Here is a 25,386-nt window from a genome sequence, read left to right as displayed (position 1 = left end):
GCTTTATTTTTTCACACTTCCGCACTGTTTTCACTTAAATCTTCCATGTGGTTTCACACTGAGCCTGTTTCTCTTTGCATTACCAGCATGCCACCCTTTGTGTGGCTTCCTCCTTTGTGCTTATGTGGGTGCACCATGGCTGGAGTTGGGCACCTGTCCCAGCTGAAGGCAAATCATCTAAAAGACACATGGTTTGATCCCAGACGGGTTAGTGGGGTTGGCCTTTCTAGAAGCAGCACAGATGTATATATATGCTTGGATAACTTGTGACATTGAATCTCCAATTCCAAATGTAATTGCTGGTAAATTCACACTGAAACACTCCACTGTCAGAAGAGTTGAGAAAGTCCTTGCTATAGAGCATCATTTTCTGGTAGATGGCACAGGTGGAAAACTAAGCTTGGCAACCTCTTAAAATTGCCCTCACAGGCTCTGTAAGTCAGTGATGTGCAGGAGGGACTTGCTTCTGAGAAACGACCCACAGGGAGAGTCATGGCACAGCTGCACTGTGGCCACTGCAACCAGCCAACAAGAATTACATGTACACTCTGTATCCCTAATAACCACTTGGTCACACACTGAAGCTGCAGGGCAGTGACTGTGCACATTTAGTTCCCTCTCCAAAAGCAACAACAGAGCTGCAGAAGCCGTGCTCAAAGGAGTTTTCCGTGTCTGTGCTCAGCCCAGGAGCGTCTCAGCAGATGGTGGGATAAGGTATGTCTGTGTGTGCTGTGGATCTTTGTCCATTTCTCAGTTAGACTGTGAATTTGTCATTAATCAGGTGAAAATATTTCCCTATAAATGGAAATTACTTAAGAGCTGTTTCCAGATGCCAGCTTCAAATTTAAGCTTGCACACACCAGAGTCCCCACAGAAGCTGCAGTCACCAGCAGCTCCGGTCCCTGCACCATCCCTCCGCCTGGCCAGTGGTTTTCCCTTCCACTGCCTCATCAGGACTGGATTCATACGCCAGAACCACAGCAATGTCTGTGTTTCCTTCAGCTATTGGGATACTTCCTGACCTAAACATGCCTGGCGGGAGGGTGACCTGTGCAGCCACAGAGATGTTCTGCTCAAGGAGCAGAATATTCCTCCCAGGCTGGGATCCTCCCTTTGCAGGCAGGACACGGCTTGATGTGCCAGCGGGGCTGTAACACTCACACCTAAGGCACCAGCAATGTTTCTGCTTCTGCATCCCAGCTTTGGGAGACCATCCTCGCCCTCCCATTCTGATGGGTTTATTTCTCATACACCTGTTACTCAGGAAAAAAAGGATGGTGCACATTTATTTTCCAAACAAAACGACTGCGAGACTCTCTTTGTAAGCTGCAGCCTCCTGTGCTTTCCTAAGGACAGCTAAATGGGATGAACGAGAGTGCTGTAATCAGGCACAGAGAGAGAGGCTCCCTCTGCTATTTGCTCCAGGGGAAGGTGCTGCTCAACACCCACTGTTCACATCTGCAGCTCCCCACTGCCTTCTGGTGGCAAAAACGCATTAAAACCTCCCTCCCAGCCCGGGCTTCTCCTCGCATGCCAGACACTTGTGCTGAACGTGTGGTTTGGGGCCCCATCTCTCACCCTTCCTGGCATCGCCTGCAGTCACCCTGACATTCCTCCTCTTTTCTGCAGAAAAAAGCTCCATTCTGTGCCAGAAAGGAAGGCGGGGAATAAGCAAACCCTCTGTTTCTAAGGGTCCGGCTCTGCCTGTAGGGATTTGACGTGTCTCCAACATTTCTCCGCCTCGCAGGATCTTGCAGCTCTTAACAGCCCTCTGCCAACATCCCCCAAAAGTGCAAGCAGCTCCAAGGTTCAGCCTTGCTCTGGCTGCCCAGCGTTAGCTGATTGGGAAGGGTGAACGGATTTCCCTGGTTGCCAGGAGCAAAGCAGCCAGGAGAGAAGGGTTTATAGGATTTGCTGCTGCTTGTATTTGTGATAGCCATCTCCTAGGAGAGGATTAGCTGCTGGGTCTGGAGGTGGTCCTGTGCCTGCCTGGCCTCTGAAGTCCAGCAGGAATGAAGTGTGTGTGAAGGATTTTGTCCCTGCTGGAGCGAGCGGCTGCTGTAACCAGGGATGGCAGCAAGGGCAGCACAGTCACAGCAGTAGGATGAAGAGGAGGACCACGGCTTCCAGCCCCCTGTGTGGAGTTCTGTGCAGCAAAAGCAGCCTCAGAGGGTCTAACCTGGTCATCTGCTGGAGTTTTCCATGGGAACATGCTGCATTTTTGGGCTTTGCTGTGGCTGACAAAACCAAGATAACATCATAGTGCTGTATCCATTCTTTCCTTTGAATGGTCACAGAGCAAAATTCCCTTTCATTCCCTTGTTGTCAGTCTGGACTCTTGCCCAAAAGCACCTGGAAATGGGCAAAAAGAGTGCACTGTGGAGAGGTACTGAAGGTTTCTCTCATGACAACATCTATGTTTATACTGTACCAGAGCCACTTGCACCTGGGAGCTCCCTGAAGTGTATGGTGAACCTTAGGCACAGCCTGTGGTGTCCATATTGTCTTTGGGGACATCTAGAAACCCTGTGAATGGGAAACTAAAGCTGCCCACATCACTCATGGGAGCTCTGCAGCCCTCCTGTCCTCAGCATGAGGGCTCTGCTTTGGAGCTGCTCATACATGACAAAGAGGAGAGGACAGACCCAATGACTATTTCTCCCTGTATTAACACCAACATTTCTGCTCACCCTGAGCAGATAGTAGGGGATAGTAGAGCCTGTCCTCTATGCTTACTGATTTGGGTCTTGCTGCCTCTGCTGTTTTAGGGAGGGGATGAAAGGAAATGATGCTTAATGTTATTTTAGAACTCAACCTTTTTAAAAGCAGATCTGGGAAAGAGCATGTCAACCAAAGATCTATGTAAGAATCTGGAATCCACTGGGTTTTCTTCTGTTTTGGAATAAAGAGAGTAATTACTGTGGCCCTAAGGGTCTGGTGTTCTTGCTGTTCTTTACTGTCCTGAGCTTAGATTGACCCCAGTTTTCAGTGAAGCCATCTGAAAAGCTGGAAATTCTTAAAAACTCCTAAACATGGCTGTTCTAAGTAATGTGTTCCAGGGAAAATGGTGATTCACAGATTGAAAAGCAGCACTGTGGCTGTGTGCAAGTGCAACATGTGGTACAGTATTCTCTGTAGAGTTAGAAGATGCAGAAGCTTTCCAGTGTATAAACCCAAGGGAGTGTGGACATGGGGGACTGTCTGGCTATTAACAACTCAAACAGAAGCTGGGGGATGAGAGGGTTTCTTTGATATATGGGCTGATAGGAAAATGAAGGTAGAGTCAGTCACAGAAAATGTCTGCTTGGCACCAGAGTGAAAGGAATGGTTAAGGTTACACAAGTGAAACATGACAACCTTTGCTCTCATTTTCAAGGCAAGTAGCTTTGAGTAGATTTTTATCACTCAAGGCTTGAATTAATCATGAGGCGAGTGTTATAACTGAAAGGAATAGATCAAATTATGAAGGCAAGCTGCTACCAAGCTCAGTGGAAACTCAAAGGAATGAGGAGGAATGAAGAGATAGATCTGATTAAGAATAATAAAAGTATCAGCTGTGCCTCAGGGGATGTTGCTGTTCTCAAGCACAAATTCCAGAGTAAAAAATATGGTGCTTTAGTTTTCCATCAGGAAACAAGGCCGGGTAAGAGCTTGGATTCTTTCAGAGCATGCTAACCCTGCCGAGATGAGGAGGTTTGCAGCTGAGCTGCCCCCGTTTGCCTCCATAGAAACTGGATTACAACTATCTGGTGCATGTCACACAAGTTCACTCTTTTGCTTTTACATTTCCAGTTCATCCCTTTCATTTATTCCAGACGTTTCCTCCAGTAGACTCTGGTTTTTGCAAGTGTGTATACATGGAACTGGGATCAGTCACTGACTCTCTAAAAGCACATCATTAGCTTCCTTTGTTTCTTCTGGGACATTTTGATCAAAGGTGTTGTCCTGTGAACAGGTACATTTTTAATCTGTCCATCAACTCAGTGACAAGGGGTTTCCTTTTGTTCCTGCTGGATAACCCTGATCCAAGGTAAAAGCGGACTGAGCTGTAAGCTTTCTGTAATCCCAGATAGACTTTTGCTAGAGGTTGTTTCCTGATAGCCTTTACAAGGCGGTAAAAGGAATCAAAGGGATCCTCCCCCTTTATGAATATAAAGATATAGATCTGAGGCAAACTCAGAAAAACACCCAAATTAAATTTCACATGAAAGCTGTTTGTAACTGGTTCCTAATTTTCTTAGCTCATTACAAAACCAGATCAGTCTTACAGCTCTTTAGAGATTTGATATATATATACACACACAGAGATTAAAAAATCTGTATCTATATGCATAATACAAAGTGTTGTGTAATTAAAAAATACATAACAAATATCCATACCCTGTATCTAGGGTTAAGAAGATCAGTGGTACAAGAAATGTTACCTACTGAAAGAGTTGATCATTAGAGGACTTTGGGAGGAATTTGAACTTATTTTCACTAGAGAAAAAAAAAGTGCTTTGCAGATAGCAGCTGTGCGTGTAAATCTGTTGTAAATATTGAACCTCTGGAAATTATGTGTGGAGGCTTTTCTGTTTGCTTTAGTAACAACCTAAACATGCTCCCTGCTAGGTCCTGTACCAGCAGCCTGGGTTGAATAGACACCTCCTTCTTTGACAGAAGTTAAACATTATAGGAACTAGTAGTGTCCTAATAAAACCTCCCACAAAAACTCGAATTAAGGATAACTCTGCAAGGATTTGATTGTCTCATTGACATTCATCCTGATATTTATCAGACAAAACAAAAGATTCTTTTCTTGCAGCAGAGTCTGTTGGCATTTCTTTATAGACAATTTCTTTATAGAGAATTTCCTTATAGAAAAGGTGATACTGATCCTTAAAGTTAGCACACAGTAAATGCCCTTGTAGGTGTGCATTCCTGTTCTCCTCCAGATATGCTGTTTTTCCAAATGGAGGTGCACGCTGATGTCCTAGTTCTCTTTCCCATCTTCTCTGCTGCAGGTAACCACCTCAGAAGGGGTTTTGCTTGCTTGGCTGCTTGTAGCCAGTCCCAGAGCTCTCTGGTTGCTTCATAAGTGTCACTTCTATCTAGTGTTACCTGCACTCAAGTCTGGCAGGCAGGCAGTTGTGAACAGCAGGCAGTTCCTTATCTGGTGATATCAGTGAATTAAAATCCTATTTGGCCACCTTGGCCCAGGAAATATCGTTATAGCTCTGGATTGTATCAGAAAATTAGAAGCAGTCATACAGGTTATTGCTAATTCTCTTTCTTAGCACGTGGCTAAGCACGTGGCTTAGCGAAAGATCTTTTAAACAGATTGTGAGACACCAGTGCTCCTCTTGGGCAACTGCAGGAATTTGAGCTTGAGCTCGCTTAAATCCCATTCTTGCATAATCTGCTTTTATTTGTAATTTCTACTGTTGCTATTCCTGCTGCCAAAGCTCAGTTGTCACTCAGATACCAGAGCTCTTTTGTCCGAAGGGCAAGGCAAATTATCCTTTGGTATTTGCAGAACTATAGCAACAGCCAAAAATCTAAGAGGGGTATTCAAGAGAAGTCCAGGACAGTGAATGAAGTGCACAAGCTGTTACACATAGGCACTGAAACTGTACAGGGCATAGCATCCATTTGGGATCTCTGCAGGTGCTAAACAAAAGGATTAAATTGGGATGTAAAACTGCAACGACTAGCACTAATACCAGAGTTTTCAGACACCAAAGACCAAGCTCCTGTGTGCTGCGTTCAACTCTGTTTTGCCAGACCCCAGATAAAAGCCTACTCGGATGGTGCAGAGGTAGGGGATGAACTCTGCCCTGCAGTCAGAACTCTGTGTAGCCAGGAGGCATCAAGCACTGACTTGGGCATTGAGAACTTTCCTAGTGGAAATGGCTACCATCAAGACATGCAAAGTTAAAAGGCAGCATTCTAGTCCTGAGCAGTGTGCAGCAGAGAGAGGAATGCTGGAAAAGGTGTCTCCTTAAGTGCAATACAACGGGCAGCAGAATCCATGTCCCAGTACTGTCCGTCTTACCTCTTGCTGTTACAGGCACAAATCAATAGAAGTATGTCTACGAGGTCTGCAGCCAATGTATTGAAAGTGTAATGGCTTGTGAGGGGGTTGTATCACTAAAAAAACAAGCTTTCCAATGCACCTCGCTGTAAGAGGGCAGTGGAATTATGTCATGAAGCTGGAAGCAGTGGAATACTTCTTGTGTAAGGGCTACAAGAACTCCTCAAATAATAACAGGTTCTCTCTGCCCTTTTCCCCAGCAGATACTGGTAGTACAGCTCTAGCCAGGAACTCAGTAACTGCCCCTGATGAATTCTCTTATCAGAGCACTTACAGACACCACCCATCCCACTTCCAGGCTTTGGGAGGCAGATAGTCTGCAAAGTAACATCACTTGAACCGCCACTTCAGTGTCCCAGTGGCTAAAAGGAAGGGTGTGCAGGCAAGGCTGGTATTCAGCACTGTTTCTGGACATTCTATTCTTTCACACAACTGCATAATGCAACTATTTCACACCCTAAAAATAATTCCAGCTGGTTTTAAAGCAATTCCTGTGTCCCACTGTGGGATTAGCTTTGTGAATGATGAGAAGCAGTTCCTTGCATTTTGCAAAAGCTCCCTGTTCTTGGTGAACTCAGAACTTCTCAGACAGTTCTGGGAAGAGCAAGACTCTCTGATTTTGAGCCTCTGTCTGTCTGTCCTGGATTCCCATGACACAGCCCCTAAATGCCTCACTCTGTGGGCCAGCACCCTGTAGCTGGAGAAGCTGAAGTTGCTCTGAAGGTGCTGGAACAAGACAGATGCCAGGATTGGTGCCTGATCCCAGTGGCACCTCTGGGACTGCTCTTGGCCTGGCTTTGCAAGCCAGGAACATGGATAGAATGGGAAAGGCTCAGAAGGAGCCTCCACTTCTAGTACCTTAAATGGTGTTGCCCAACTTGAGATTCCGGAGGTAAGAGCTACCTTGGAGGTGAACAACAGAGCTGTTCATGTGATATCTGGACTCCATGTGAGGCCGGAGGTGTCACACTCCTGTGGCACCTCTTCCCAGGACAGTCCCCAGCCCTGCTGTCCCTACAGGTGCCACTACTGTCAGTAAACCCAGCTCAGCTCGAGCTCAGCCAGGCAACAAGAAACAGTGGCCAGTAATCAGAAACCTGTCCTCTCACAGGCCTGCATCTGCCTCCCATGACTCATAGCTGCTCCCATCTCCTGGTCCTGTGCCAGCAGGAGATGCAGAGCTCAGCTCTGTTTAACTTCTCCTTTGGAGGCAGGAGAAGGAACAGAGCCCATTTGCATTCCTCTGGGCTCAGCTATTTACGTGACCTGGGCAGGCTCTTCACACTGCTTACACTGCACTTGTAGCCTCACAACTGCAGCACAGTGTATGTACACCTCACTGGCAGCATCCCACCCATACCCAGGATCTGTTCCCTGCCTGGCTGTCCCATGCCCTCAGCACATCACTAAGGGCATCTTCTGGGGGCACAACAGCAAAAAAGTTCAAAGAACAACAGTCCAAAAGATGAGCCACTCTCATCCACAGCATCTGCCCTTGGTTCCTTCCAGAGATGCATTTCAAAACCCTTTAATACTGCTGATGTCAGGGGAGCTGCACAGAAACATCTGTCTGCCTCCTACCACATCCGTTGTGCTGCTGCCAGTGCCTTCTGCCCTCACGCAAGCTCCTCTACAGGCCTCATCCCTGTCCCATGCTGATGGCTGAAGATGCTGTGGTCTCACCCTCCGTGTTCATCCAGCTCAGCTGCAGCCCAGGAAGATGGAGAGGGTGACACACGGCACGACACTCAGCAGGACACAGGTTCCACTGGGCAGCTCCACTCAAGGAGAGCAGAGCAGCCCTGGTGTGGGGTGACTGGGACAGACACAGCCCACAGATGGCCAGGCCAGCCTGCCACAGAGTGATGACTGAGAAAGCCAAGCTCAGGTCAAGGCACACAGCCGGGTGCTGGTAGCCGTGGCAAAACACAAGTGGGAGGGCTTGAGGTTAAATGCAGCTCCTGACTGAGCCTGGGAGGTTTCTTGCAGCTCATGTGTCTCTTCCCAGTGGTGTGGTGCCTCCAGCCTCCCGCCTGCATCTGTGTTCATATCACATTTCACCTACCACAGATCTCCCTCTGAACCACTTCCTTTGTCTCCTTGAAACTCTTCCTTCCCCTAACCCTGCATGGGTAAGGACTTTGGTGTGAAAAAACCCCAGCCCCTCTCTGATGCTGTGCCCAGCTCTATCTCATAACCAGGCAGGGCTGGCCAGTATCCGGCTTTCTGGTCCAAACAAGATAGAAAAGCTAAAGAGCTCTATTTCTTCACCCCTGTAATTTAGGGAAAGGAAGCTGCACTCCATGGCCACTCTTCAGCCTTTGATGTATTTTGATGTGCCCTTTGGCCTTGCAATTTTTTTCCCCACATGGGTATAGGATAATGCTAAGTGTGTGTTAACATAAGAGCTGCCAAAGATGTTTGAAAGGCTTGTTTGTCCCTCTGCAAAGGGAAATCCTCCCCCTCCCTGACATATGCACTTATTGCTCCAGAGAGAGCACACAGAAGTACCGTGGCCTTTCTGCCATTGTTCTTTTTTGTTTATTGCTACTTCTGACATTCTGATGAAAAGGGAGTAGGAAAATTGGCAAAACACATGGAAAAGAGTTTCCTCTTGTGACAATAACACAAGACAAGGCTGGGCAAGAGAGAGGTTTAATTTGCCTGTTTTGATATTTTTAACAGATGCTGAGCATAACAGAAGGGGTATTATTCATTTGTACAGATCTGTGCCTTTTGATGATGGGTTAAGGGGAGAATTTGGGCATTGCTTTTATACTGATGTGCTTTCTAGTCATATTTAATAAGCCTAGATAAAGCTCACAAAACTACTTTAGAGGAAAGCTAAAAGAAAATCTCTGACTTAACCCTAACTAAATGAGTATATGTACTCATATGAGTACGAGTATATTGAGTATACTCAATGAGTATATGTACTCATTTGCGTGGTTTCCCAAAGACTCAGCTCTCCACCTTGGTTTATAGAAAATGGCTTTGAATGTTTTCCCTATTTTATGTGTAAAGTGAACCCTTTGACTTTACTGAGATGCTGTCAATTGGACTGTCAATTGGAGTACTCAGCCACAGTCCTGCTTCATGCAGTGGAGAGGTTAAAACAAGGGTTAAAGAGGGTTAAAGGAGAGACTGGTTCGGCCGTCAGGAATTCTGCTATAACTAATCATGTAAGAATATTTATGTGACCACTTTGATATGCCACAGATACAGAAATCTCAGGAATATGTGTCTGAAATCCTCCTAGATGAAGAGGCCAATGTGCTTCTCCAATACATATGGAGTTTGTACTCCAAGGGATGCTTCACATAATGCTAGCCCGGATGCTGCCGATCTAGTTGAAAACATCCCTGCTCAGTGCACACGGGCTGGACTAGATGACCTTTGAAGCTCCCTTCCAACCTTCTGATTCTATGACTCTAAAACCAAACAGCTACTATTTTACTTTCTGAAAGGAGAAGCCTCTGTGTCAATGCACACTTTAGGAAGACACGCTAATTCCTGACACACAAAGCTTTTATGGCTATTGCAAAATGCAGATCCCAGGACACATTTCAAAATCCTCAGGGGATCTGAGCCAGCAGGGAGCCGTGGGAGGAATTGCAGAGCACAAATCCTCTGCAGCTGACCTCACTTCCTAGGAACAGCCACACATGGCCAACTGCACCTTTGTAAGGGACCAAGTTGTCCGTTGGCCACAGTTTTACTCTGTGGAGACAGTGTTCTCACAGGAGAATGGATATTTGGTACATGAACTCTGAATAACTCTGAAAGATAAAGCAAGGCCATGAGAGGCATAAGGAAGCTTAAGCAAGCAAGATAAGAAGAAGCTGGGTTTCACTGAGTTATGAGAACTGTGGACTGTTGGCAAGCTTTTGAGGGCAAGTTCTCACACCTGTTCTTGACCAATTATATGTTAGTCACTAAGGGTCTTCAAGACATGTATCCAATCCTAATATGCCAAATCACTGCAAGTATATGTAAGCAACAGTATATAAGGAGTTAATGCTTTCCAATAAATGGCTTTTGGTCTGATCATACTGACTTCTGACTGAGTCCATTCTGCAGCATTAGTCTGTCCTTTCTTTCAAAGCTGCAAAACCCAAGAATTCCAGGAAAATTTCAACACAAGTTGGTCTGAGTTAACACAAATCTATGCATGGATGGGAGGTCCAGGAAGACACGTCACTACCTCCAGTGTTCCAGCATGAGTGAGCGTGAGACTGAGGCACTTGAGGCTGAGCTCTCTTTCATTCTCCTCTTGAACTAGAAAAACTCTTTTCTCTCTGTGTGGCTTTTAATTCTTTTGAATGAAAACCTCTCTCTTTTTTGCTGTGTGGCTGTTAGAGACCAAACTGTTCTTGCAAGCAGTGCCACGGGCACGGGTTTGGACGTGCTAAGGCTGCAAAAGAATTTGAAGAGAAAGGAAGCACAAGCACCAACTAGATCAGAAAATACTTCTGTACTTTTACAATGCAGTTGGAAGGATGAGGCACCCTCCACGCTGCACAGCTGAAGGGTAAGTTGCTCAGCTGCAAAATGTTCCCTTTTCCACTAACTTGGCCTGTTGTACCCTCAGGAAATACAGTATGGGGATGTCACTGCATATAATAGTGCTAGACTCTGCTGCTGGCTGCTCATTGTCCTGCTGCTCCTGAAGCGTAACAGGCACTGCAAACTCTGTACTCCTCTGGAGTCCTCCAGATGTCTTCTTCCTTTTATTTTAATTCCCAAGTTTATTTTTAAGCCCTATCAGTATTGCAGCTCAGCTCATTGTGTGGCTCTACATTGCCAAATTAGGAGGCAGAAAGTATTAATAGCTGCAGGAAGGGGGGCAGAAGCAACCATGGGCACAGAAATGCCTCTAGCCATGAATCAGTGGGATCTGCGAGGAGTGTGGGCAGTACCAGGTCCAGCTGCTCTGTGATGCAGGGCCATGTTTACAGCATGTAACCTGGAGAGCAAAGTACAGGCTGGGGAGTGGAAGTGGGACAGTGTTTTGTTAGCTCCTGCTCAGCAAATCCATCCCAAGGGATGTGGCAGCCATTCAAGCCGAGCCTCCTGCAAGTAAGTCTCCCTTTGTCTGTGGACCAGAGTTTTCTGTCTGATCAATAGTGTGATCTGAGTCACTGCTTGGCTGCAGAGTCATTAGGTTGCATGGAAGCTGGCTGAGGCTGGGGGGAGTGAGGGGGACCATGTCTGCTGGCCAGAGCCTCCCATGGCATCCCCTACACAGGGATGCTGGTGGACACTGTGGTCTGCAGGATGCTGAGTCCATCCACTGGTGATAGTCCCACCACTGAAGGGCATTTGGTGCTGGGAGGAGGGTACTTGTGTCTGCTCCTTGCAAAAACAACATGAGAACAGAAAATAAGGCAAGTTGTGATGGTGACAAATAGGGACAAGAAAAATGTTTTGCACTTCAGGAGGTAAAGACAGCTTGAAAAATTATGCTTATGGGGGAGGAAGAAGGAGGGGAGAGACATCTGTGCTTGTGTACTCATTCATGTTTCTACTAGCCTTTATTATATTTAGACTATGCTAGATGATACCAGAAGTACTTTGCATCTAATGGTGATCTGGGGAGCAGGAGTGCTCTGTGGCAGCCTTTAAAGCTCCTCATGGCCAGGTTTCCTTACACATATTTGACACTTGTAATGCAGGTTACACTGCACTGTCATCTGATGGAGGTGTAAGCCCAGATCTTTTTTGTTGAGTTGTTGCTTGATGTTTTCTTTTGCTAGCAGGCTGTAATCAGACAGGAGCAGAGGGAAATCAAATGTCATTAAACAGTGCGAGACCTCTGCCCTTTCTGGGCTGACTCAGCTGAAGGCTGAGTCCTTCATTTCTCTAACAGCTGAATGGGAGAAAAAGAAACACAATGTCCCTTGTATTTCTGAAGAGTCACTGGAATGAAAAAGAATCCATTCTGAGATGAAAGAATTAATCTTAGAGCTGGTGCTTGGAAAACGGTGGTGTCTGTGTTTGATATTTGGAGAAATACTAAGCTGGGACATTGCTATAGCCTCCTCAAGTGCCTTTATCCCTTAGAGAGAGGCAGAAAACCAGAATCAGCTTATTGCTTCTCAGAAAGTCTATCAAGGACATCAGGCATACAATGTAATTTCTGTAAACTGCTTTTATCTGATCCCATTTTCTATAATAGTGATGTTTAACAATCATTTTGTCTTAGCCCGCTATCCTTCCTCCCTGTCCGAAGGGAAAATTATTTGAATGAAAGGAGAGGATGGAAACAAAGCCAACAGCCCCAGCAGCTCGCAGCCAGGCCAGCTTTGTGCTGTTAGGCAGGAATTAGCCAAGTGCATCTCCCCTGACATGTGTGTTTCTCTCCTTTTGCTATATCCTGATGAATTCTGCAGGGTTTTACCCACAAAGAACTCTCTCTGGAGTTAATTTGTCTGAGGATTGATCGGAAGCCTTAAATGCTCAGTTCCCAGCCTTGCCAGTAGAAGGGATGACTGACACCCTCTTGGTGTCTGACATTTTTGGACCCATCCCCAAGTAAAGTATCACCAGGCACAACAGATCTATACCTTATATACTTCATGACATCTTGTCGTACCATTGCAGAGGGATTTTCACTTGGGCTTTATTTAATGCTGTCTCAGAGTCTGAGTTGTATTCTGTGTCTAACGTGTGCTTCCCAGCACTGTGCACACCGTGGTGTGTGCTCTGAGAAGCTGCCTGTCCTGGTGCTGAAGAGGTACAGGACAGCCCAAGTGGGGCTGCAGTTTCTCATGCAACATCAGCAGGACAGAGGTGCCTTGGCCTTTGTTAGAGGCAGTTTTAAACCAGATGCCTCAGGGGGGTGGATTGCTGGGCTATTGAGATCTGTCCCCCCATTCAATTCTCAGTTCCCCTCTTATCTCTCACATGTTCACTCTCTGTTGGCTCTCCCACTTCCTTGTAACTCATTCCTTGAAAAGGGAGAATGGGAATGGAAATAACTCCATTAGGCTGGTCTCCGCCCATTTACATTTCCTCAAAGCATATGCTAATGAATAAGCCAGACTCCTCCTGGCTTTAAGCACCATGTACAAACCTTCCCTGTTCCATTACAGCAAACCTATGCTGCCAGCTACTACTGCCGACTGCTGCATCAGCAAGGATTAAACTTGCTCAGAGGAGATTCTGATCAAGAAATCAGATTTTCTAGTGTCTGGAAGAGTCAGTATGTTGGATCAGATTCATCTGCTGGCTGCTGTGACAGTCCTGGGAGTCCTGGAGCAAGGTAGGGACCATGGGCACATGTCCAAATACTTCTCGAGTCAGTCTACTGTACCTCCACTGATTTCCTTTCACTCACATATGTAAGTTCTGCTGTTGCACTGGCACTCCCCTGGTTTTCAGGCAGTGAAGCGATATCTTGCGTGGGTTTTGAAAAGTATACAACAAAACAAGTGCCTGTGAAGCCCTTGCTCTGACCTGACCTTGGCAGATCTCCTCTGCAAACATGTAGAATTTCTCTCTTTGAAAAATGGGTTAACAGCAGTTCCTGAGGTTTTGCAACATTCAGAGAGCACTGCAGTGTGTGAAGGCAGAAGAACAGGCAGTGGTGGGTCACACAGAACATCTCCCAGCCGTGGTTCCACATTGCATGACAATTTAGTTCAGTGTCTGGGTGGTTTATCTGTGGCGTCAGTCCCTTCCTTTCTCAGCTATCAGGACTTGGAAGGGGAAGACATTAAAGATTGAAAAAAACTTAAAACTGGCAGTAACAAAGTATGCCTGAACTATGTAACCTTTTCTATAGGTAATAGATGATCTGTTGATTAGACAAGAGAGAAAGCAGATATCTGGTGGTGGTACATGAATGCATACTCCTCACTTCACTGTTGTTCTGGGCCATTCCTTTTCCTTGTCTGAAACATATCTGGGATTTTCATCCAGCTTTTTCTGCTATGCAGAGATGCAGGGTTAGGAGGTGACCATGATCTTTTGCCCCTAGTAGTCTCCCTGCCCCACCATGCCCAGCCAGAGGACTGACCACTGCTACTTTTCTCTCTTTTGCTGCAGCCTACTTCTTCCTCCAGGTGATCTATGCTAGGAGGGCGTTTGGCATTTCTCCTCCAAAGATCTCAGGCCCACCTGAATTTGAGAGGATCTTTCGAGCACAGTAAGAAACTCCTCTCACAAGATGCTTGCCAGATCTCACATCTCATGGCACTGCCCTTCCCCTGCTTCGCTGTTCATTTCTCAGGACTGTAATTCATAAGTTACCTCTCTTGGGGTTAAGTTAATGGGCTTAAGAGTATCAGGACTCTCCTGATGTGAGTGCTAAAAACACCAGTCACTGCTGATAGAAACCACACAGGAATCTGCTGCAGAGTGAAGGGCTGCTAAAGACAGAGTTGTTGGTGCCTGAGACTTAGGCTGGTTATAGCCAAGCAGCGTCAAAGCCTCAGGAAGCTTCAGCTCCCAGACAGATCTCAGCTGAGGCTGGGATTGGGACAGACATGATCTAGCATCTCTGCTGTGACTTCTGTGCTAGGGCTGCAGTGGGAAGGGAAGCAGAGAGAGGAAGCTTCCACTTCTGCTGTAGCTGAGTACTGAAAAAAAAGCAACCAAGCAACAGGAGCAGGATGCCCTCAGCCATCCCCTTCTCTGCTCCTTTGCCAGCCTGGGCTCAATCTCATCCAGCATCTCCTGTCCACACTACTTTGTCTTTGGGGGGACAGGGCATGGCCTGCAGCAAACTGCTCTCCTGCATAAAGCCCAAGCTGCTCTGGCCTTATCTGCTTAAGATGCACTTCACTCTCAATGTGTCTGCAGCCTGCTGGAGCATACCTTCCTTGTGGCTTTGGGGCTGCAGCACTTGGGAAGGGGCAGCAGGGGTGGTTCATAGAGCCCCTCTGTGCACAAACTGACCTGGGCATCTTTGACTTAATTTCTTGTGCCCTGGAGACTCAGTTTCTTCCACTGTTTAATTCTTGTGAATAAAGGTGGAAGGGAGCTGTGCAGAAAGATGGCAACATCAGCTCTAAAAAGCAAGAGCCTCCAGCACCTGGAAACTGCTGGGGGAAGCAAAACCAAATCTTTCTCCTTTCCCCTGTTTATGACCTTCCTCTTTCCTGACAGGGTGAACTCCTCTGAGTATTTTCCCATTTTCCTAGCACTTCTGTGGCAGGCTGGACTCTTCTTCCATCAAGGTGAGAATAGCTCATTACCTGGTTTGTCACTGAATCTGTCCCCCTGAGCATGGCCCCAGTCCTCAGGTCCTGCTCACCTTCCAAACAATAAATCAGACAGTAATTCTGTCCCTGATGGGGTGGTGGAACCAGAGGAAACAAAACCTCTATTCCTTCACTTTGGGCTACCTGCTTGGTTCAAAGCAGCTCTAAAAAGCCTTTGAGGGTGGTCACTGTGAATTCTCTCAACTGCAGGTCTGGCTGCAGCCTTGGGTCTGGTCTATCTCTATGCCCGCTACCGCTACTTCATGGGATACAAGGCATCATCCTCAGAAAGGTGAGCACCTCTGGCAGCCTGGAGTATGTGATAACCACTGGGGTTTGCATTCAGGAACATAATGTGCTTCAGAGAAGCTCCAGACTCCTCCTGGCTGCTCTGGTGTCCCTGCATGACTCAGCCTTGCCAAGCTCTCCCTGGGGTATAACATGGGCATGGGTACAGGGCTGGGGCCAGAGACACAAACATGGAGCAAGGCTGGAGCTGCCCTGAGCCCCTGCAGGTATGCATGTGCTCTTTTGGGATGGGAGCAGGGCACAGGACCCCATGCAGGAGGTAGGGGAGAGCCAGGGGCTGTCTTTCCACCCTGCTCTGGAGTGAGAGCAGGGATGTTTGGCCTCAACAGGCTCCATCTCTCCTACTAGGCTTGCCCCGATGTACTTCAGCACTGGTGTTCTTTGGATTCTTGTTGCAGCATCAGCCCTGGGCATCCTGCATTTCTTCCTCTCTCACTACATGGGGCTGAACATCCTCCACCTTCTCAAAGCGTGACTCACTGCTCTGTTCCTCATCAGTGTCCTCGCCTTCAAGTCCTGCTGCCTCCTGTCCACAGTTACAGACTGCCTGCAACCAACACAGTTCCCAGTGACAAATCCACCCTCACCTGAGTTTTTAACACCTCCCTCCTCGCTGCCAAGCACCAGCATGAACTGCTGAGCTCTTCAGGAGGTATTTTTCCCCTGTGGCACTCTAGGTGTCAAGTGCTCCATATCTGGCAGCTCCATCATGCCTGATGCAGAAACAACAGTGCTCCAAAACAGGGGGAACTGTAGGAAAAACAGACACATAAATGCAAACTCATCTCAGCTTGAGCTTCCCAGTGAGTTACCCTATGGAACTGCCATGTGTTCCCCTTCCTCCAGAGTCTCTGCCTCAGTCCGGGCACCAAACGGGGGTTCATTCCAGTTTACTAAGTCTGACACCTAAGAAAGGCATTTGTTTGCAACCGTATGTGGGTTGAGGCATAACAAAAGAGGTGAGGGATAAACAGGAGCAGCCACCAACATGTTGTGCAAAAGTCTGTTAGTGGCCTTATAATGGTTATTAGTCACTGTCCATGGGCAATGCTGTAAATCGGAGTGCACAAACTCCTAACCACTACTGCATGTGCTACTTTGAATACTGCTGAGCAACAACATGCACAAATAAAAAGGCACTGAGCTTGCTGTGCTCTGTGTCTCTTGGTGGGTATGCAGTTAACAGAGGAGAAAAACATGAAGGTTTGAATGCAAGGTGGCTGCCTCAGTTTCCCTGCTGTGCAGTGCAACACAGCCTGCAACCCCACATCCTGCAGGAGGAGAGTTCTGAGTAGAGAGAAGCTGATTTTCAGAGGACCTGAGATCTGAGACTGGTGTCTTTGCTGCTCAGCACTAAACAGTGGTCCCCACTGGGTGTTTTTACCAGTGCTCAGGTCCCCCTCTGGGGTTCCTGAGTCAGGAAGGGATGGATTTTCTTGGAGCCCTGCATTCACACACTGATGATTTTGGCCATCAGTCTACTCATGTCAGCAACACAGCTCAGAAAACACCAGCCATCGTCACCGGGGGGCCCACACCAAACCCAGAGAGCAAAAATAACTGCATTAACATGCTGCCATTCTAACCACTTTTCAAAGCCCGCTGTCCTTCCTTCCCAGCAGTGGGCATATCTAGATTATAAGAACAAAAGGCATATTTCTCTTGGAAGAAGTGATTAATTATTTACATTGTTTAATTTCCTTCCCTGCATTTTAAATTGCCTTAGTGAGCAAAGCCCCCAGTCCATTTCCCTTTCAGGCTCTCCTGCGTTGGAGCTGTGCTGCTGCGTTGAAGTTGGCAAACACTGCAGGGAAAGGCTTAAATCTGTACAAAAATAACTGCAAACCAGTTGTCTCTGCAAAGTTTTCAGTGCAGCAGGGCCCCATCCTCCCAGCACCCCCTGGGGGTCACCACAAGATAAACAAGGACAGAATAACTTTTTCTGGCATCTTTGACAATACACTTAGGAAAAGTCTGAACATTGTTTAACCCCAGCTGTGCTTTAGCAAGGCCAGGGAAGGCCAGACATACCACCTGCCCTTTACATTAGCCTTTACTTTTAACACATCCCACCATCTCCTGAAGGCAGCTCTCAGTCCTCACCTTTTTACCAGCATAACCAGTCACCTCCCAGAGGGTCAATACAGGAGGACCGGCCCCAGCTGACGGTGCAGGTCCTGACTCCGTTTCAGACCTCTGATGTCTCGGGTTAGTCCAAGCGGGTGCTCAAGGGCTCTGCAGACACAACCTCCATCTTCTACTCTGCAACCTGTAGTGTCAGCCTGGAGTCTCTTGCCACCTCAGCCCAGCTTCTGTGTGTGACAGGGCTGCAGAATGACTCAGAGGAGGGAAGTTAATGATTCAGCAGGAGGCTGTAGGAAGCTGGCTTCTCCCCTTGGATGCACAGACGACCATTAAAAATCCTGTCGTGGCACAGCCAAGCTCTGGCCTTGACTGTCACTGCTTGTGCTACAGAAAAACCGCCCGGCACACCATCCCCTTCAGAGGGGTCATTTCAGGTGCCTCTAGCAGAAGGAAAGCTTCTCCTGTCCACCCAGGGACACTGTCATTCCTCTGCTACTTCATAACTGTAATCCAAGGCAATCACCTTGCCCAGGGCCATGGCTCAGCAATGCAGGCAGGATTTACCCAGTTCAAAATGCCACCGCACAGCACCATGCCTCGGCACTCTGTGAGCCCTCTTTGCCCACTTACACCTCCTGTGGTAATGCTGGGGGGCCGGGGCTGGTCTGCCAGGGGTGTGCAGGGGGGACATGGGGCCTGCCCCTGCTGCCATCGAGCTGGTGTGAAGGCCCAAAGGCTGTCCCCTCAGTGCCTGGGGCTGCCCCATGGAGCCACCTCAGTTCCCCTGTCCCGGGATTGTGCCCTGGGTGAATGTTATTCCTCTGGTGAGACCCCACCTGGAGCGCTACATCCGGCTCTGGGGTCCTCAGGACAGGCAGGACATGGACCTGCTGGAGAGGGTCCAGAGGAGGGCCCTAAAATGCTCCAAGGGCTAGAGCGCTTTTCCTCTGAGGAATGGCCGAGAGCTGGGGTTGCTCAGCCTGGAGAAGACTCAGGGGAGACCCTATGGTGGCCTTTCAGCACTTAAAAGGGGCGTATAAGAAACATGGGAAATGTATTTTTAGCAGGGTATGTTGCAACAGGACAAGGGGCGATGGCTTTAAACTAAAACAAGGGAGATTCAGGCTGGACTTTGTAATTTTTCTATAATACGGGTGGTAAAATATTGGCACAGATTGCCCAAAGAGGTGGCAGATGCCCCATCGCTGGAGACATCCAAGCCCAGGCTGGACCTGCTACTGAGGAACCCGATCTAGTTGAAGATGCTCGTTGCAGGGGTTGGACTGGCTGAGCTCTGGAGGTCACTTCCAGCCCAAACCATTCTGATTGTACGATTTTACTCTGCCCCAGTGAGCTAAACCGCCTGAGGGGAGCCGGCTTTGCTGGGACCCGCCTGAGGGGGCCGAGCTGCGATGGCGGCAGGGCTGAGGCCCGGCCGCTGCCCCCGCAGCTTGAGGCGGCGCAGAAACCGCGTCCTGCGCCCCGGCCGGAAGCGCCGCCCGCCCCGCCCCGGGCTGCGGCCATCGCCGCTCGGCAGAGGGCGCTGGTGCGACGCGGCCGCAGGGCACGGGGGGTCTGGGGAGGCCGGAGCCCCGCTCCGGACCGCGAAGTTGCAGCCCGAGAGGCGGCCGGGGACCCCCTGGGTGCACCCCAAGCCAGGCCCTGCGCAGCGCTCACACAGGACACAAACCTGCTCCAGGTTCTATCTGTGCTGGGCCGGGTCCTCGGGTCAACGTTATCGGGTGGGGGAGCCTTGGAGCCTCCCAGAAATCGCCTGGAGACGGCTTACAACAGACATTAAGAGCCCTCATGCAAGAGCTGTATGGATTCCCGGGCTCCTTCCTGCTTCCTGCCCTTACAGCTGCCAGATCAGTGTCAGTAAAAGGGAGGAAAAGTTTCGGCGTCTTGTATTTGGAAGCAGATCCACAGTGATACTGCAGCAGGCTCCCAGGCAGAGCAGCCAGCCAGGCGGGAGGCCAGCGGAGCGCAAGGGAAACCTGCAGAACCAGCGAGAACGTTTTTATCAGGAGAAACGCAGATGTTGAAGTTGTAAACAAGCTCCAGCCCTGTGGGGCTTGTTGCCACGCAGCAGAGTGTGTGACAGTGCAAACGCAGAGCTCTGTTGTCCCTGATGGAGCAGCTGCCATCCACTGGCACACACGTGTTCCCGTTTCTGTCTTCACAGGAACCTACCTGGGTTCGTTTCTGTATCGCAGCACTGAAGTTTGTTGCTTGTTTTTATCTTGAACACACTTCAAGGGCGCCCACGTGTACTTTTCTACCCACCATGTGGTGGCCTGTGCAGGTACATACAGAGACAGGGCTGGTGTGCAGACAGCAGTGGGGTTACATGGGGACCCCAGCACTGTGCCTTGGGGCTGGGGGAAAACTGGACTTGAGCCCAAGGAAGCGCACCCTGGTCCTTTCAGAGCACGACTTGGTGGGATGGATGGAGCACATCCTTGAATTTCCCTGGGAAGCAGCACCACTTTCCTTGCAGGTGTGTGTGGGAGGGAAGCTCATGTGGGGCTGGGAGAGGAGGGTGCAGCTGGTGGCTCTGGCTTTGTGGCACTGGTATGTCACCCAGGTTTCCATAGCACCAGCATCCATAACACAGGGCCAAGGGGAGAGAAAGAAGTAGGTCAGACAGGGCTGACAATACCCAGACGTGTCTATCTACAGCTCAGCCTGATCCAGGAAAGGGAGTGAAACTGAGGAGAAAGGAAGAAGGAAGGAAGGCAAAAAAAAAAAAAAAAGGAAAACACAGTGTCCATAGTTTAGCAGTGTATTTCTTTGCCTCAGAAAAATAAGGACCTTTTAAAGCCACCTTTTTGTATCAGCACTGAGAGACTAGCACCCACCTCCTGCCCATCTGACAACAGGCTACAACGGAATTCAGATGCTAATTTGGAGCCGGACTTCTCAATGGCCCTTTATTTCTGCAGCAGCTCCAGGATCAGAGCTCTGGTGAACCAGCTGGCTGGCACTGTGAGGATGCTAAAGACCACTACTGTGGGACACTTTACTTTCCTCTCGACGTTCCTCATCCTGATTTTGTTACCCCTTGTCTTAATTTTACTTGTTTACATTCAGATGATTTCAAGGACAAGGAAAAAGAAAGGTAAGCTGGAGTTGTGTAACAGAAATAACCACACTAGTGACCCATTTTATGTGCTGAGTCTGCAGAGACCTCGCTGTCAACATCACAGTATTTTAGTGCTTGTCTGCTTGCAATGTGGACATTTTGAACTATATATCAATGCCGACACTGAGAAGGGCATTACAGGCAGGAAGATCCAAAACCCTCTTGATCTGAGTATACATATGGACACTCAGATCTGTCAGGTGTGCAGCAGAGCAGGAGCAGAGATAGGAGTGCTTCGTTGAGGGGAATTGAGGGTGTAGGTGCAAGAGCACAGCCCTCACTGAAGAGACTGCAGTGGGCTGAGGTGCAGCGTATGACTGTGGCTGACCTGTGTCATACCTGCGGTTTGAGAGCACTTTGGTTTGAATGCCATGGTGTTGCAGCAGAGATGAAGCTATGGATGGACTGCAGGGTGCTTCAGACAAGTCTGTGAGCACAGGCCCCTTGCCTACATTAGCACAGGCCACGGCCCTATGCAGTAAAAGTCATTCTTGGGTTAGATAGTGGGGTAAAATCCAAACAAAACCAAAACTATCCACCACTTTGTATGTGGGATCAAGACAGGGAGGCCAGGAAAATCCACAATTTGGCTTATCTTCATCAGTTTTATACCTCCCAGCAATTATTTCTTGTCAGAGAGCACTAAATATTTACCTTTTTTTCTGGTAAGAACAGAGCCACAAGGTGGACAGGGCTTAACATGCTCTTTTGTGAAGATACTCCCTCCAATGGAAAACTTGCATATTTTCTGTGATAGCTCAGGAAAGAGCTTGCCAAGCTCCAGCCCTCACTGATGCTGTGCTTGACTGTGCTCAGGGATTTCCAGAGCCTAAGAGCTAAAGGTAGAATAGGTAGGAAGAGCAAAAGTAGGGTCAGCAGTTGAAGACTCGGAGCACTCAAAGAGGATCTGTGCCTAAGCATATACCTCAGCTTTGACATTGTACCACTTGACAAGAGAAAGCTGTTCGACCCCAAGCAGCTGCAACAATGTTACCTGCAAGGGGTGGAAGTTGGGATCATCATGTCAGCAAGGACAAAACCAGTGAGCTGTTGTCACTGCTCCTGAGCCTGCCCTTGCTGAGTGGCAAAATAGGCACCGTTTCACAAGTGACCTAGAATAACAAGAGCTCAGGCACTGTGTTACCTGCTTTGCCACAGATACCACAGCAGCTCTGCCAAGTCTGGACTCACTCACCCCACTGTGAAGTATTCACAGCTTTACAGGTCATTCTCCTTCTGAGAGGACATAAGGAAATGCAGACAAGGCTTATTGCAAGGGACGCAAATGAACACTTGGCCACCTCTCTCCTGGTGGGTACAGGGCTGAACTGCCAAAGAGCTGTAAACCTTCTGTCTGAGTAAAGAAACCTTCTCTGAGAGCAGCCTGATGAGCTCAGTACAGCACTGCACAGCCAGATGGCTTCTGGATCAGAGCTGACTCATGCCCACCTCGCTCAGAGTCAGCCAAAACATGCAGGTACCTAAAGTGAGCTGGTAGAAGATGCTTCTACAGATGTAACCGCATTCACAGCAAGGTAGCTAGCTCTGCTGGTAAGAAGCAAATGCGTTCTGCCAACTGCCATAATGACAGTGTTGCAGAACCAGAACAGTAACAGGCCTGAGTTACCTTAATGAACAGAAAAGCATCAGAGAGGCAAAATCTCAATGGAGCCCTGCGACCACCAGGAGAGCTGAAGAGAGGCGATCTTCCATCATAGTAGTGACAGGGATGGTGAGCACAGGCTGTGGATAAGCTGGTGGTATAAGAGAAGGGTGATAGAGTCAAACAGTACAACAGTGTACAACAGAAAGGAGGGACTTGGGTATCTGCTTTTTCATTAGAGCTGTATCTATCAACCTCTCCAATTGGCTTCTATACTGGCTTGGTTCTTAATGAACTACAGCTTAGGAAATGTGGCAAATACAAGCTCTGCCTAGTCATCGCTGCAGACCACCATTTTTAGAGTAATGAATAAAGAGACAAAAAAGTGAAAATGAATAAATAAAGGTGAAGTGTAACCAAAAAACCTCTTAAATTACCCGAAGCAAAAGTAAGAGGGAGGGTGCATTATCAAAGCTGGGAATTTGCAGCATAGAAGATGATGAAGGTGGCCCTGTTATCTAATATGGTAGAACACACATTATACATATTTAATGGCATTGTTTACTTGTATTTGTTGCACCATCACACCAGAAGCTGTTTCTAGGGCCATGGGGAGTGACAGAAAGGTTATGATTGAATTCAAGGGCTTTTGACTGGGAGTCACATTCACAGAGAAACTCAGAAACCATTGGTAGTGTAAGACTTCCCTGCATCCCCTGTTTTCAGACGTCAGATGATAAAGCAAGTCAGCTGCTAGCAGTATTTGTTGAGTTAATCAGGTTTGCAGATTACCTGCAAGATCCTGAATTATGCTTACATGCAGACGTGAGGAACATGTAACACGCAGCTGATGAGGTGAGATATGAAGGATGAAGCTTATGACAGAAGCAGAGGAACAAATGGATAACATCTAGTTAGGAAAGAGAGAAAGGGAAGGTGCAGACAGCGATGGCAGGGTCAGGATGATGGATAATGAGTTCTGTCATCTTTTCAGAGCAGGTCACTGTTCTCCCTGAAATCGCAAATACTGACCCATAAGAGAACTTTTAGTTATTATTTTTTTGCATTGCAATAATATCTCAAAAACTTACTCAGAAATAAACATCTGCATAATTTCCAGAGACACAAAGTGTCTTCGTACAATTAGATGCCTGTAAAACGCTTTAACCAGAGCTGTAGATACTCTGTGATATTCTTGTCCCTAAAAAATGAACTTAAGCAAGCAAATAGAGATTTATGGCTGGTATCAAACAAATGTCCTGAGCAGGGAGGGGAGCAGGCTTCAAGGAAGAGCTTTACTTCAGTCCAGCTTAACACTATACATATTTTTCTGTGTTCAACTGTGACAGTTATTTTTCTCTTTCCTAGAGGCTGGTGCAGTGCTGTGTTTTGGCTTTAGTCTGAGAACAATGCTGATAACACATGAATGGCTCAGTTGTTGCTAGGTAACATTTACTCTGATGAAAGGCTTTTCAGTCTCATGCTCTGCCAGCGAGAAGGGGCACAAGAAGCGGGAAGGAAGCAGAGACAGGACACCTGACCCAAACTTAGTTTTATATTCTCTTCCCTCATTATTTTCCTTATAATTCTTATTAGTAGTAGTAGTTTTGTATTATACTTTCATTACTGGATTGTTCTTATCTCAACCCATGGGATTTACATTTCTACCCAGGAAGGCTCCTCTCTGCACATTTTTTACCAGCTGGACCACACAAAACCCAGCAAGCTGAGCTTGGCTTAGGTTACAGCCGTACCCAGGGCTGAACAAGGTGAAATTTATCTTCTGGGAATGCAAGTGGGAACATGAGAGCAGCTCCTCTCCCCAGCAGCCTCGGTGGCAGGTGTTCTCTCCTTCACAGGAACAGGCCAGTGAAATTCTGAAGTAGAAAAAAAACACTTTCAGAGAAAAAAAAAAGTACTTGAAGCTGCAGGAAGGTAGATGTGTCAGGCTGGCACCATAAAACAAAAAAGCCAGATAAACTAAAGATGCCCGAGTCCTAGAAGAAATCATGGAAGCAAGACCTGGAAGTTTACATGTGTAACTTACACAGTAATTTCCTTTCTCAAGAGACCTAATAAAATCCTGCATTAGACATTTCCAGCAACATTTTTATCCCCTGTCTTACACTTCGCAAGTGTTCACATACCACAGGAGACAGCCTTTACTTACAACAACACTAACCAGAGATGGCCTCTTAGGAGAAGGGCTGCTGCTGTTAACAGTAACTCCACTTGAATTGCTAATTATTTTCATCTTTCAAGCACTGCCTATATTTTGGCTAATTATAACTCTTCTGGTAACTATTTCTGTCTTTGCTTGCTTTTGTTCACAGCTACATTCTTCCCCGAGACATGGCTGTACCCAACATCCTGCTGCTGTGCTGAGTTTCAGAGCAGGCAGGTATTTTGCCTACACTTAGTAGCAATTACGTATTTGCAAAGAAGTCATATGATCTTTCCTCTAACACTGGAAGAATATGCCTGCAGCAGAAAGAACTTCATTCCGGTGTAAGCATATTATGATTTTCATTTCCTAAGAGGCCTCTAAAAAGAAAACTTATGTCAGAATGCTGTTTGACCACAACAAACATATGGTTGAAGAAGTACTGGGCAAACCAGGCTTTATTTAGATAAGAAAAATAAGAACATTAGATAGCAAGAAACCAGCAAGTAAAGCCCACTTCAAAGCCATGAATCACGTGGATCTTGGTGCGTAAACAACAGAGAACCCATTTTCCGTCATTATTCAAATGCTGTAATGGGGGCTAAAAAGACCAATCAGACTAATAAAATGACACAGAGTAGATGTACCTCGGTGTATGATTATTAACAGACATTCGAAGAAGACAAAAATTAACTCACTGTTGGAAATGCAACACTTCAACAGGGATTAGCCAAGGGATTTGCTTTACACAAACCACTTAGAAATGAAGCTGTGAACAGACGCCACACCTCCACAGTCCGA

The 25,386-nt window shown here is 47.4% G+C and overlaps 2 protein-coding genes and 1 long non-coding RNA gene across 5 annotated transcripts in view; 2 read left to right on the top strand and 1 right to left on the bottom strand.

The window, feature by feature from the left end:
* The window catches only part of CANX (calnexin), a 41,881-nt gene extending 24,171 nt beyond the window's left edge, over positions 1 to 17,710 (bottom strand). Inside the window, exon 1 of the mRNA XM_034066818.1 lies at positions 17,692 to 17,710. The gene's annotated coding sequence lies outside the window, so the exon portion shown is untranslated. The remainder of the gene's footprint in view (positions 1 to 17,691) is intronic.
* LTC4S (leukotriene C4 synthase) lies at positions 10,277 to 16,741 on the top strand. 3 transcript variants are annotated; one of them, XM_031047411.2, is made up of 6 exons: positions 10,277 to 10,604; positions 13,168 to 13,337; positions 14,123 to 14,222; positions 15,185 to 15,255; positions 15,490 to 15,571; positions 15,987 to 16,741. In XM_031047411.2, exons 2-6 carry the CDS (start codon positions 13,280 to 13,282, stop codon positions 16,177 to 16,179), a joined length of 504 nt encoding a protein of 167 aa, XP_030903271.1. In that variant the 5' UTR covers positions 10,277 to 10,604; positions 13,168 to 13,279; the 3' UTR covers positions 16,180 to 16,741. The 3 variants fall into 3 exon arrangements, with proteins under 3 accessions (XP_030903271.1, XP_005147399.1, XP_030903272.1); XM_005147342.3 differs by having other exon boundaries at positions 10,280 to 10,604; positions 15,937 to 16,741; XM_031047412.2 differs by lacking the exon at positions 10,277 to 10,604 and adding an exon at positions 10,941 to 11,152.
* A 2,702-nt stretch (positions 17,711 to 20,412) lies between the features above and the next one.
* On the top strand, positions 20,413 to 25,231 carry LOC115946231 (uncharacterized). The gene is made up of 2 exons (XR_004080325.2): positions 20,413 to 20,661; positions 24,755 to 25,231. It is a non-coding gene; the product is annotated as an uncharacterized lncRNA (long non-coding RNA).
* Positions 25,232 to 25,386: the final 155 nt, after the last annotated feature.

This window comes from Melopsittacus undulatus, chromosome 10 (assembly GCF_012275295.1).
Source record: "Melopsittacus undulatus isolate bMelUnd1 chromosome 10, bMelUnd1.mat.Z, whole genome shotgun sequence".
NCBI classification, from domain to species: Eukaryota; Metazoa; Chordata; class Aves; order Psittaciformes; family Psittaculidae; genus Melopsittacus; species Melopsittacus undulatus.
This window is presented reverse-complemented; position numbering and strand designations above follow the sequence as displayed.

Coding starts and splice junctions, on each gene's coding strand:
- LTC4S (XM_031047411.2), top strand. CDS start 13,280: ATGTTGGATCAGATTCATCTGCTGGCTGCTGTGACAGTCCTGGGAGTC. Junction 13,338..14,122: donor CCTGGGAGTCCTGGAGCAAG/GTAGGGACCATG, acceptor CTTTTGCTGCAG/CCTACTTCTTCCTCCAGGTG. Junction 15,572..15,986: donor AAGGCATCATCCTCAGAAAG/GTGAGCACCTCT, acceptor TTCTTGTTGCAG/CATCAGCCCTGGGCATCCTG.